Source organism: Engraulis encrasicolus, chromosome 2 (genome assembly GCF_034702125.1).
Source record: "Engraulis encrasicolus isolate BLACKSEA-1 chromosome 2, IST_EnEncr_1.0, whole genome shotgun sequence".
Classification (NCBI taxonomy): Eukaryota; Metazoa; Chordata; class Actinopteri; order Clupeiformes; family Engraulidae; genus Engraulis; species Engraulis encrasicolus.
The window spans coordinates 25,842,060-25,855,798 of NC_085858.1; the positions used below are offsets into that span (position 1 = coordinate 25,842,060).

Here is a 13,739-nt window from a genome sequence, read left to right on the forward strand (position 1 = left end):
CAATCACAGTATTTGGTCACTATGACAGCACACTGAGTCACTTCCTCTTTTCACTGCTGTTACCGTAGCAACATGTGCTCTAACGGTGATGGGAAGAGGCTCATGGGGAAACTCCATCTACTTTATTAATATCTTTATCCTGGCTAATAATGGCTATTATCACCCAGTGAGCAGACGGAACGTCTTCTGATTGGCTGAGCAGGTGTCCTTTATTCCCCGGTAGCAGGACACCTATGATGTCATGCGGGCGTGCGAGCGTCCAAGTTGCTTCTTTTCTAACTTTCTGGCGAAGTGCCGTTACTAGTTCTATCGCATCTGGTTGTCTAGTCAAGACCGCGTCGTTAGTTCTATCGCATCTGGTTGTCTAGTCAAGACCCCGTTACTAATTCTATCGCATCTGGTTGTCAAGTCAAAAACCCAGTCGTCAATTCTATCGCATTTGGTTGTCAAGTCACCCCAACATTCTGCGCGCGTCCTCGTAGACATCTATGCGTGTCCTTACATGCCTCTGATAGAAGCGCGTCTCACTAGATTAGGAAGTGGTGCCCATAGCAACATACCAGGCGCAGTGGTGAATCTACCTTCTCACAAAGATCAACATATTAATAAATTAATACTTAAATGCTGGTAACCGGGTGATGAGCGGAATAGCGGCCTTCGAGGTGTCCCGATATCAAGGGAAAATGGACTTGGCGAAGCGAACAGCCCTTCTGCTGCGCCGTCGGGCTGTTTAGAACGCTCCGCCTCGTCCATTATTTTCCTTGATATCGGGACACCTCGTCGTCCGCTATTCCATACATAATGGCTTTTTCGTATTTATTATTAATTTAATACTTCCATGTTGTGATGGCTACATGTAGTGTAATACACCACTTACTATACATTTGGTCATATAATGACAGAAATAGTGTGACCTTTGTCTATGACTTGTCTTAAGTAACAAAAAAGGCCACAATTATATCATTAGACAGTCTTTGATCACTGTTTTTTTTAAAAAAAAGGAAATGTTCAAATGAGGATGAATGCTGGTTAAGAGTAGCGGGGTAATCAGTGGTGTAGTCTACTTTTTTGAAGTGGGTATACTGTATATTTGAGCAGTTTTTAAAGTGGGTATACTGTATATATTTGCCCTTTTCTAAATAATGGATCAATCAATTTTAAGTGGGTATACTGAAATCCCAGAAATTTAGAAGTGGGTATACTCCGTATACCTGCGTTCTACGTAGACTACACCACTGGGGGTAATAGGAGTATGGGTACAGTTTTGGAGGGGTAGTGATTAGGACTGGGTTCAATAGATCGAATCACGATCTAATATCGATTCACGTTCGAAAAGGGCAATATCGATTCACAACGATCTTTTAAAGATTATTATAGGCGCTATTTTTTCAACCACATCCTGTAGCTCTCTTCCACATTTTCCTCACTTATTTCTCACATACCAAGGTATTTCATGTTTGTGTGGGCATCAAAGGCTGAGATATTTAGGTTTTTATAACCAGTCTTAGAATTCTAGGCATAAATGGGTTAAAGTGACAGCCCAGCAATACAAAAGATCGACATTGAATCGGATCGTGGATTGAATCGGATCGTAGCCTTCTGGATTGAAATTGAATCGATCCAGGAAATCGATTCCCAGTCCTAGTAATGATGCTTGTAGATTGGTGTGTGTTTTTTTGGTTAAAGTTTGTAATTGTGGGCTCGCATCACGCTCATCTGCTCTTCTCTCTGATCACCTGCAGGACATGGAGCAGAAGATGAAGATGCTGGAGAACCTGCAGGACGACTTTGACTTCAATTACAAGACATTAAAGAGTGCAGGAGGTAGGTCGAGTCAGCATCGTCATGCAGGCATGCATGCATGCGCGCACACGCACACACGCACACACGCACACACGCACTCACACACACACACACACACACACACACACACACACACACACACACACACACACACACACACACACACACACACACACACACACACACACACACACACACACACACAAACTGTAGTATATACATCATCATTAATTAACATGGTATAGGTTTGTGTCGACAGAGGTATCAAAAGTAAAACTGAAAGTAAATTCATGGTGTACGTACAACACTATCACATAATATTATAGCTGTTACACCATTTACTTTATTGCACTCAATGAAATACAGTAGATAGTAGGGATGTAAATAAAATCGAAATGTATCGATGTATCGGAAGTATCGGCTGGCGATTTAATCGAATCGCTGGCCCCTGTGCAATGCCCCAGCTCCATAACACAATAGTAGTGGAAAAGTAATGGGAAAAAATCGAATCGAACCGAATCGCATCGTATCATGGGGAATTCTTAAGTATCGAAAAAAAATTTGAATCCCTGATTTAAGAAATCGATAGACTTTGTTGTTACTGAAAAACATTAAAAACTTAACAAGAACCCACCACAAACTTAACAAGAACCCACCACAAACTGGATCCAACCAGTGTGGGGTCAGCTGCTCGCTACTGGTTACCCAGATAAGTTACCTGTATTAGAAACTGTTTCTTGTTTTACTTTTACTTTTACTTTTGACACCTCTGTGTGTCGGTGGGGAAAAAAAATCTCCACATACAGAGAACTGGCCATGCATGTAGTATGTGTGTGTTGTTTGTGTGTCTGCAGAACTGTCCCAGGACCTGAATGGGAACAGCCAGGCAGCAGCCACCAGACAAAAGATGGCCCAGCTGGAGCAGATGCTGAGTGCCCTGGACCAGCTCAGGAGGGTAAGACGTCCTGTCACCTCCATTTGCCTCCATGTGTGTGCCTCCATGTGGGAATGTGTATGTGTGTATACTACTGTATGTGTATTTTGAGAACTCTTTGAGTCAACTTCATAGTTGTGATAATGTGCTATATAAACAAATGGTGTATTGTATTTTACTATAAGTCTCCCTAGCGAAAGGTATCCTTTTACCGCTCCCACCCCCAGCCACCTAGCACCTCCCCACAATTTCATTTCACTCCAGCTACTAGGTTACTAGGTTAGGTATCAAAGATGGAGCCAATTGTTTGTGTGCATAGTACATCACAACCTAAGCTGCCTAATGTGGAGAGAATTAATATCAGTGCTGCACAATTTTGCATTTCTAGGATGTAATTTCCTGCATTTAAGCCCTTTTTATTGTCCCATGTCCTGTTTCAGCTCAGTATGGAACCCATACTTTTATCTCTGAATACGGAATAGATGCGGAGTAAAACACATATTAGCATTAGCCCCATTGGCTCACATTCAGGTTTCCCAGTCATCACTTGCCATCTAGGTGGAACTGCACGCTTTTGACGATGCCATGAGAACCAACGGGAGTGACCCTTCTCATACTTAGATCTTCTACGCTACCAGCCACACATCCAAAACACAGTCATCAAATGGCCACCTGGTGGGCCCTGTCCCATTTCATTTCCATCTCGCCAGTCAGGAAAGGGAGAATGAATATGAGTTGCAGATCGTTCCGCCAGTGGATGGGTACTACAGGCCAGTCTGATATAACCAAAGTGGTTCAGAGGCTTGTCACGAAGTGAAATGATGCGAAAAATGGCTGATGAATCAAGGCTGTACTCTCTCCCCCTCACTTTCGTCTTCGTTGCCTATCTTTCCCTCTCTCTCTCTTTCTCCCTCTCTCTCTCTCTCTCTTTCTCTCTCTCTCTCTCTCTCTCTCTCTCTCTCTCTCTCTCTCTCTCTCTCTCTCTCTCTCTCTCTCTCTCTCTCTCTCTCTCTCTCTCACACACGCTCGCTCGCTCACTCACTCACTCCCTCACACCACTTTCTATCTCTCAGCTTGTCCCTTCTATCCGTGAGAGAGTATAGAGCTGTGCCTCGTCTTGTCTCCTGTGGTGTCCCCGGTGATGAATAATGTAGAGGTACAGCTCTTAGTGCCTGGGACTGGGGAGGGGGAGTGACATAGGGGGCTTCGGTTAGTGGTGCCATTATTGAGCCACCAGCACCACTGGGAAAATACTCTGCCTCTGCCTTGCCCCACTCATGTCCCTGCCTCGTCTACAGAGTTTAGTCGTGAGCAACTGGATGACTTTTAAGATGTCCAAGAAGACAACCATTTGGATATGATGACCTTGATGAGTGGGAATCTCCACAGACATGACCCTGCCTTGTTGCTAATGCGTTGAAATGAATAGTTAATGCAGACAAATGTTTGATTTGCAAAACAGTAAGAAAACATCTCTCTGAATCTGAATAATAATATTACTGTGTCTGTGTCTGTCTGTCTGTCTGTCTGTCTGTCTGTCTGTCTGTCTGTCTGTCTCTCTCTCTCTCTCTCTCTCTCTCTCTCTCTCTCTCTCTCTCTCTCTCTCTCTCTCTCTCTCTCTCTCTCTCTCTCTCCCCCCATCCCTCTACAGCAAATCGTGACAGAGATGGCAGCACTGCTGTCGGCGATGGACTTTGTCCAGAAGAACCTGACGGACGAGGAGCTCGCCGACTGGAAGAGGAGGCAGCAGATCGCCTGCATCGGAGGACCCCCCAACATATGCCTCGACCGCCTGGAGACATGGTACACACACACACACACACACACACACACACACACACACACACACACACACACACACACACACACACACACACACACACACACACACACACACACACACACACACACACACACACACACACACACACACACACACCATAAAATGCCCCCACCCCCAACATATGCCTTGACTGTCTGGAGACATCACACACACACACACACACACACACATGGTTTGGAGAACACATGCACTTGTATAGCCACACCTCCCAAGACAGACACACACAGACAGACAGACATGCACACATGCAGTTTCTCATTTCATGGTTCCTGCTCATGCTCTCTTGCTCATGCTCTCTTGCCCATTCACGTGCTCATTCGTGCAAGTAAGTAGGCAAAATACATGCTCACTATCCCATCTCTCTCTCACACACACACACACACACACACACACACACACACACACACACACACACACACACACACACACACACACAGACACACACACACACACACAGACGCACACACAGACGGACACACACACAGACACACACACAGACGCACACCGCACCTTCTACCTGCACTAAACACACACACACACACACACACACACACACACACACACACACACACACACACACACACAGACAGACAGACAGACAGACAGACAGACAGACAGACAGACAGACAGACAGACAGACAGACAGACAGACAGACAGACGCACACACACACACACACACACACAGACACACACACAGCCGCACTTTCTACCTGCACTTAACACACACACACACACACACACACACACACACACACACACACACACACACACACACACACACACACACACACACACTGCTGCTGGTGTACTTGATAGACCTATTTTAATATTTATTTTCTTCAAAATGCTACTATTACTATGTCAGAACGCTATAAAGGACTTTTAGGAAAAGCACAACATTACCTCCTCTTAATGTATGTTCTCTACAAGTCTTCTGTTGTCCAGTCTTGCACTTTAAATGTCTGTATGAGCACTGTCTATGTCCATACTGTCTTATGTCCATGTATAAGTACTGTCTATGTCTATACTGTCTATGTCCTTACCTAGATTAGTCTATGTCTGCATGGGAAAGCAAGAAATGTAATTTCAAATGATTTGTATGACCAGTGCATGTAAAGAAATTGACAATAAAACCTACTTGACTTGACTTGACTTGACTCTCAGACAGCAACATAACAGTCAGTGTACATCACTTATAGGTAATTACTCCATCCTCTTAGTGTGTACTCTCTGTCTTTCTTGGACTCTTTCTCTATCCCTTTTTCCCTCTCCCTTACACTCACCCCTCATCCTTTCATCCCACTCCGCTTCCTTATCTCTCTTTTTTCTTCCTCTCCCTCTCTCTCTCTCTCTCTCTCTCTCTCTCTCTCTCTCTCTCTCTCTCTCTCTCTCTCTCTCTCTCTCTCTCTCTCTCTCTCTCTCTCTCTCTCTCTCTCTCTCCTCCTCCCCTCAGGTTCACCTCCCTGGCCGAGTCCCAGCTGCAGATTCGTCAGCAGATCCGTAAGCTGGAGGAGCTCCAGCAGAAGGTGTCCTACAAGGGTGACCCCATCATCCAGCACAGGCCCGCCCTGGAGGAGAAGATCGTGGACCTCTTCAGGAACCTCATGAAGAGGTGACGCACACACACGTACACACACACACACTCGGGGAAACTCGGGAAAACCAGTAGCCACAGTGGCCGACAAGTGAAAAAGTTAATGTCAAGCCCTGGCGCACACATCCAATACTCTGATACTCTACTCTCTAATAATCCATCTCTATTGTATAACTCACTCACTCTCTCGTGCACACACACATTCAGTCATGCACACATACTACACACACACACTGACGTACACCCATCTTGTGTCTGCACCTGCAGTCATACTAAATTGCAGCTGATCATCTGTGGTTCTTATTGTGTTGTGTGTTGTGTGTTGTGCAGTGCGTTTGTGGTGGAGAGACAGCCCTGCATGCCCATGCACCCTGACAGACCACTGGTCATCAAGACAGGCGTCCAGTTCACCAACAAAGTCAGGTGAGGAAACCAAACACACACACACACCAAACGTTTACAGACATACACTCATTTTCACACACACCTTCTAATTCTGGAGATTTCTTTTTCAGGTTATTGGTGAAATTCTCAGAGCTGAATTACCAACTAAAGATCAAAGTCTGCATCGACAAGTAAGTCCAAAACAAATATTCCAAGAATACATGTTTTTCTTTCTTATCCGTTGAGGAGAGCAGGAAATGATGTGAAAAACCCTTTTTTCTTTTTTCTTTTTTCTTTTTTTGCAGGGAATCTGGAGATGCCATTCGAGGGTGAGTATCATATTATGTACCGTCTATGTGCCATGTAATAATACAAGAAAACCACCACACCCATAGCACGATCACATACTCCCCTGTGTCTGCCATAGATATCGTGACAAAAATATGGCATATGGCTTCCACAGAAAGAAAGTTGTTGCTGGATTCGCTTTCAATAAGCACGTCCCCTCCTGGGGCATCAGACAGGCATACAGTGCGATGTTATGTAATTCCACACAATAGCTGTTACGCTATCCCTACCTCCCAGTAGCTCTACACAATAGATCTTGAACTTTTTGCCTCCAGCAGTTAGACACAATAGCTTTCCTGTCCTCCCATACTGCATTTGGGGTAGGGACACCGGCTCTATTTCCCCCTCTATGCCTCGACCGCCTGGAGACATGGTACACCCCCCCCCCTCTATTTTCCCTCCTGTAGGTGCTTTTTTAAACTGGGGAAACGGGAAGAGATTGACATTATTTTATCATGAAATCACGTAGATATTGAATGGGAGCTTTTGGACAAAAAGCAACATGGCATAAAAACGGGAAATCCACAGGTTAACAGCTAACAGCTAACAGAAGACCATACTTTGGCTAGTTGCGGTATTCACTTGTATGGTAAATAGATGTGTTTGCTGTCCTGTGGATTTCCAGCAATATTACCGGACAAGCTATTAATGGAAAATCTAGTAATGTATAAATGGCCTAGTTGCGAAAATATTCTCAAGTCCAAAAGGGGGTCCCCGCTGAAAAAGTTTGGGAACCACTACTGTATGGCCTTAAGGTTGGCGATGGGGACAGTGGCTGTTCATCATGGAGCTGGGAGGGTTGCACTTAGAAACAGATTTGTGCACTGTGTTTTAATCTATTAGGTGGTTTTTAAAAGCTTTATGACACACAGTTTGTGTCCTTCACATTATCGGAAAGTGCTATTTGCCCAAGATAAATTCCCCTTTCAGTGTCATTGTTGTATTAGTGTTCGTGTTATTTGTCTTATCTTATGTTTGCGTAGAGTGAGAGTCGGGTCATCTGACCGATCATCTATTTGAAAGTGTCAGTGAAAAATTGTATTTGTGAAAATGGGTGGGAAGTATACTTCACCTTTGCTCAGTCTCTCCGCTTGCCTTAGTAACACATTTATTGCATAAACACACTCCCTTGGACTTGACCCAATGCCCTGTCTTAAACACATGCAAGAGGTTCAGAAAGTAGACAGTGTGCTTCAATGCACGGTTCATTTTTTTTACTTGCCCCCACCCCTCCCCCAAAGGGAGTTTGGCCTTGTATTGCAATCATGCCATCTGTATGTCCATTTGCCCACCCAATTGATTTGTCTCCGTATTACTGGTAGTGATGCGTAACATCAGAAAAAACATGCTTACAGCATTGGCCCTATTTGAGCTTGGTCGCCCTTTCTGATCGTGTTTGTTTTCTTTCCGTCTTTGCGTCATGTCCAGGTCACGTAAATTCAACATCCTGGGCACAAACACCAAGGTGATGAACATGGAGGAGTCCAACAACGGCAGCCTCTCGGCAGAGTTCAAACACCTGGTGAGTGGCCACATGCGTTGATCAGAAATGAGGCAGAGTGCATGCTTGGAAATCTGACCATGTGACAAATGGAGCAATAATTACGAAACTGATAAGCTGTACTCCTCCTTACCCAGTGGAGTACAGTCAGTCTGTCAGTCAGTGGCCCCTTTCCTCTAAACTCTGCTTTGCTTCATGGAATCTGTAGTTTTTATTGTTCGTTTCTTAAGGTGTTCTTCCTGTTTCTTTCTCAGACCCTTCGGGAGCAGAGGTGTGGTAATGGAGGAAGGACCAACAGTGACGTGAGTGTGAAAAGCTCCCCCACATTTCCCCTCTCTGATTATCAGTGTGTATCAGTGCATACTTTAAGACAAGTTAATAAGAGCATGAATGCTACACGGATACATTGACTTTCACTAGCTTAGCGACATATTCCCTCTTTTAACTTGTCTTACAGCAAGACAACGGCTTACATGAAAAATAAGACACTTTACCACCTTTATAAACCCCAGCCAACGATTTTAACTGTATTAAGCCCCAAAATAGTGGCATACCCCTTTAAAGTGAGTGACGTCAGTATTATTAATTGATATGACATTTGTTAGGTTGCTTTGGTTACTTATCAGCCAACTGCAGTTCGAATCAGTAATGAGTTAATGTTATTTGATAGGTTATATGAAAACACAACAGTAACCATCGCTTGAAGTGACCTCTCCTCTCGTGTCCCATCTAGGCCTCTCTGATCGTCACAGAGGAGCTTCATTTGATCACCTTTGAGACCGAGGTCTACCACCAGGGCCTCAAGATTGACCTGGAGGTGAGTTCGTCCCTCATGAAGCCACAACAAAAATGCCACCCCCTGTGGCAAAACGGTAGCCTGGGCGAATAGCCGACTGTTGACTCGGTCAATCAGTCTGGCAAAAGCCATGAGGAATCCGTCTCCGTGGACGATGGGAGATGGTCTGATCTTACTCTATCATTTAAATTAATTGAAGTTCCACCTCAAATTAAAACCCATATTGTGCTTTATTAGCATGCCTGTTACGTTATAGCGTCGCAAAAGCATACAAATAACAAAACGAAAATGTGAATGAGTTACCTTAACCAATCAGTAACGGAGCTCGCGGGTGAGTTCTACGTCACCACTCTCAACTGTTTGCTGATTGGCGAAACACTGAGAGAACCGACCTTGAGGCTTTTGCCAGACGATGTGTGGAGCCAAAATCTTTGGGTGGAGTACATGGATGGCGTCGCCAGGCTAGCAAAACGGCACTTTAAAGTGACACTGTGTGAGATTTTTAGTTGTTTATTTCCAGAATTCATGCCCATTCACTAATGTTACATTTTTCATGAATACTTACCACCAACATCAAATTCTAAGTATTCATTATGACTGGAAAAATTGCACTTTTCATACATGAAAAGGGGGAACTTCTCCATGGTCCGCCATTTTGAATTTCCAAAAATAGACATTTTTAGCTGCAAAAATGACTGTACTTGGACCATACTAGAAAATATTTGTTTATTACTTAGTAAACTTTCATGTAAAGATCAAATTTGGCAATAGGCAGCCCAATTTCAATGAACAGCATAGTTGCAGTACCTTTTTTGACCATTTCCTGCACAGTGTCCCTTTAACATAATAAGCTACACAACTGTATGTTCCATGTTCTCAGGAGATTGCAACTCCAGCAGTTATACACACCCACACGCATGCACACAGAGGCATACAGTACATAAGCACACACACACACACACACACACACACACACACACACACACACACACACACACACACACACACACACACACACACACACACACACACACACACACACACACACACACACACACACACACACAGACACTACTCCATAAGTAGCTTTGTGGACTGGGACCAGGATATTTCATTCCCTGTGTAAGTGGTACTTCATGTACCGTAATTAAGGCTCTCCATGTGGCTGAACCCTCCCTTGTTGCTCAAAGCCCGGCGCTAATGAAAGCCGCTCGAGAACGCGGTGTTACCCTCAGCGGGAGCCTCTCTCCCCAGCACACGCACCCACCGCTAAAACACGCTAACATACTAATGACCCCATTAAGGCCGGAACGAGGCCTCTGATTGGCCTGTCGGTCAGAATGCCAATGAGGTCATAATGGGAACTTATTGCCATGGCGACCCCAGCAAGCACATCCTGTGTCTCCAGTATCGCCAGGCAACTAGGCCAGCTAATTGGGGCTACCTTGATAACCTCAGATGCTAAGAGCAGATATAGACATGCATGGTTGTGTAGACGCAGACGCAGACACAGAAGCACACACACACACATATCGCACCCAGAGATTCAAAAACAGTAGCAGCAAGTGCTGCCTTCTGATGACTGAGAATGAAACTATTCAGTCAGCATTTCCTGTTCATGAATTCACCGAAGTGCCTTGATGGCCACATTATATTCAGTATTTTGCTTATTGTATACACAAGGTATTTTGACATTGTAAATTATACGTCATGCATACAGTAGTATATGTATGTACGGTAGTTTTATGTTTTTCAGTTTTATGTTTTTTTTTCCCCTCACAATTAATTTGTTTGTTGACAGACTCACTCTTTGCCTGTGGTGGTGATCAGTAACATCTGCCAGATGCCCAATGCCTGGGCCTCCATCCTGTGGTACAACATGCTGACCAACCACCCCAAGGTGAGCAGAGACACAGCGCCCCCTATGGTCATTACACCTACCTGCAGCCACAACAACAGCAACAACATGCACACACGTCACACACACGCTTGCTCACTCACACACGCTTGCTCACTCACACACGCTTGCTCAGTCACACACGCTCGCTCACTCACACACGCTTGCTTTCTCACACACGCTCGCTCACACACGCAGACACGCATGTTCTCTCTCTTTCTCTCACTCACTCACTCACTCACTCACTCACTCACTCACTCACTCACTCACTCACTCACTCACTCACACACACACACACACACACACACACACACACACACACACACACACACACACACACACACACACACACACACACACACACACACACACACACACACACACACACACACTTACACAGTGCAGCACATCACATCCTTGGAAAAATCGTTTTCCGAAAAAAGGAAAAAGGAGGAAGCATTTAAGCAGTCAACTGGTTTAGTAATCAAAGAGAAAGAAAAGCACGGCAGGGCTCCTATTTTCATAGACCCCACTCTCTCAGCTCTCAGAATGAAAGTAAGAGTCCGTCATGTGCAAGAGTGTGGTGCTTGTGGTGCTACCGTTTCTTGCTCTTTGACGTTGACATTCTCGTCATTCTGCAGTGTCAAACCGCTTGTCACACGATCCCAAGATACATCCAGTTTAAACGAGCTACCAGACCATTTTTGCACGAGCAGAGTCGTCCATCTTGACCTTTTTTAAGAAGCTTGTAAACACTCTTGTTTTTGTCAGATTGCTCTCCTTTCTGATCAAACCAAGCACCAGTTCCTCACTAACCATTTAATTACCCTGGCTGCACCAACCCCACCGTGCCATTTCATCTGTCTTACTTGTTGACGTCCTCTTTTGCAAGTCTCGTTGTATAAAAGCTTCTATTTCGGTGTAACATGACAACGAATTAATACACTAACGAGGCCACAACAATCAGATGAGGTTTACAATTGACTTTCGCGAAAACACTCTGCTTAGACAATGCGTTTTTGGGATTGTTTGTTTGCTTTTTGATTTATTAGGGTTTTCTTATTATATGTTTTATTTGAATCTGTCAAGATGGCTGCGGTACGTTTCACTAACACCAGTGGTTCGAAACCTTTTTTGCACAAACGTCTCCTGGACCTCATCCTAAACCTCTCGACACCCCTTTGACCTCACCATAAGCCTGCCAAGGCCCCCCCTTACACAAAAAAATGTAAATGGGCTAATGCCCGCAATGACAACTAAGCACCGCCCCCTCTCAACTGTATCCTTCTCAACGATCCCCATGCCCCCTGGGGGGGGGTGTCTGTACTGCGCCCGTTGAGTAACACTAACCTTACACCAACCCACCTGTTCTTCTCTCCTCCCTTCCCAACTGCTCTATCACCAACACCCAACACCCCCAACGCCCTTGTTTCACCCAAAAACCCCACCTCCTTCTGTCCATCCTTAACATCCACCCCTCTCTATCTCCAACCAATACCCCATGTCTCCACCACCACCCCCAACCCCCCTCTCTTCACTCCCAAACCGCCCCACCCCAACCATCCCCACACACGCCACCACGACCACCACCCCACCCTGACCCCACCCTCTCCTAATGCACAACTCCCCCTGTCTGTCTCTGCAGAATGTGAACTTCTTCACCAAGCCCCCGGTGGCCACCTGGGACCAGGTGGCTGAGATACTCAGCTGGCAGTTCTCCTCCACCACCAAGAGAGGCCTGACCATCGAACAGCTCACCACACTCGCAGAGAAGCTGCTAGGTGAGGGAGTGTGTGTGTGTGTGTCCGTGTGTGTATCCGTGTGTGTGTCCGTGTGTGTGTCCGTGTGTGTGTCAGTCTGCGTGTCAGTCTGCGTGTCCATGTGTGTAAGTGTCTGTGCATGCATGTGTGTGTGTGTGTGTGTGAAAGTGTATGGAAGTGAAAGAGAGTGTGATCGTGGAAGTGTGTCTTTTATGATGAATACTAATACAAGCTAATATAACTTTGAAAAGAACACAAGATTGACTTGCTGAGGAGACCTCCTCCACGGATGGTGAATTATGCAGCTGTAGCACCTTGTCATTTCAAAAAGAGGCTTTCATTACCATGTCTCATTTTTTCCCCCTCTCTCTTCTTGTCCAGGTCCCTGCGTAAATTATTCTGGATGCCAGATCACATGGGCCAAGTTCTGCAAGGTGGGTCGCCATAGCAACTACACATCAGGGGTGCTTTTGTCGAAAGCGTAGTTGTTAGCCAGTTAGCAACATGGGTAGTTGTCAGTGGGAAAATGTGCATTGCAAACAGCAAAGTAGTTAACGTAGTTGGCAACTAGGGTCTGGAGAAATGCACCCCAGCTTGCTCTCTCAAGGTGGGTCGCTATAGCAACTTCACATCAGCTTGCTCTTTTCCTCCATGTCTCCTCCTCAAACCTGGGGTGCATTTCTGGAAAGCGTAGTTGTTAGCAGTTAGCAACTGCGGTAGTTGCCAATGGGAAATTGCATTGCAACCAACAAAGTAGCTAACATAGTTAGCAACTAGGCTTTCCAGAAATGCACCCCTGTTTTGTTCTTGTTCTCGTCCTCCTTACCTGCCAAGTGCTTTCAAAGGTCATGTCCTTCTGCACCACCACTGGACTCTTC

The 13,739-nt window shown here is 45.3% G+C and overlaps 1 protein-coding gene across 2 annotated transcripts in view; it reads left to right on the forward strand.

Moving 5' to 3' along the window:
• Positions 1-13,739, forward strand: part of stat3 (signal transducer and activator of transcription 3 (acute-phase response factor)) — a 50,573-nt gene that overhangs the window by 24,772 nt on the left and 12,062 nt on the right. For both annotated transcript variants that reach the window (XM_063185215.1, XM_063185223.1), the window contains exons 5-17: positions 1,743-1,824; positions 2,658-2,758; positions 4,389-4,540; positions 6,035-6,193; positions 6,506-6,598; positions 6,691-6,750; positions 6,865-6,888; positions 8,336-8,429; positions 8,663-8,710; positions 9,142-9,225; positions 11,006-11,104; positions 12,747-12,882; positions 13,243-13,295. In XM_063185215.1, coding sequence (XP_063041285.1) covers positions 1,743-1,824; positions 2,658-2,758; positions 4,389-4,540; positions 6,035-6,193; positions 6,506-6,598; positions 6,691-6,750; positions 6,865-6,888; positions 8,336-8,429; positions 8,663-8,710; positions 9,142-9,225; positions 11,006-11,104; positions 12,747-12,882; positions 13,243-13,295 — 1,185 coding nt within the window. The remainder of the gene's footprint in view (positions 1-1,742; positions 1,825-2,657; positions 2,759-4,388; positions 4,541-6,034; positions 6,194-6,505; positions 6,599-6,690; positions 6,751-6,864; positions 6,889-8,335; positions 8,430-8,662; positions 8,711-9,141; positions 9,226-11,005; positions 11,105-12,746; positions 12,883-13,242; positions 13,296-13,739) is intronic.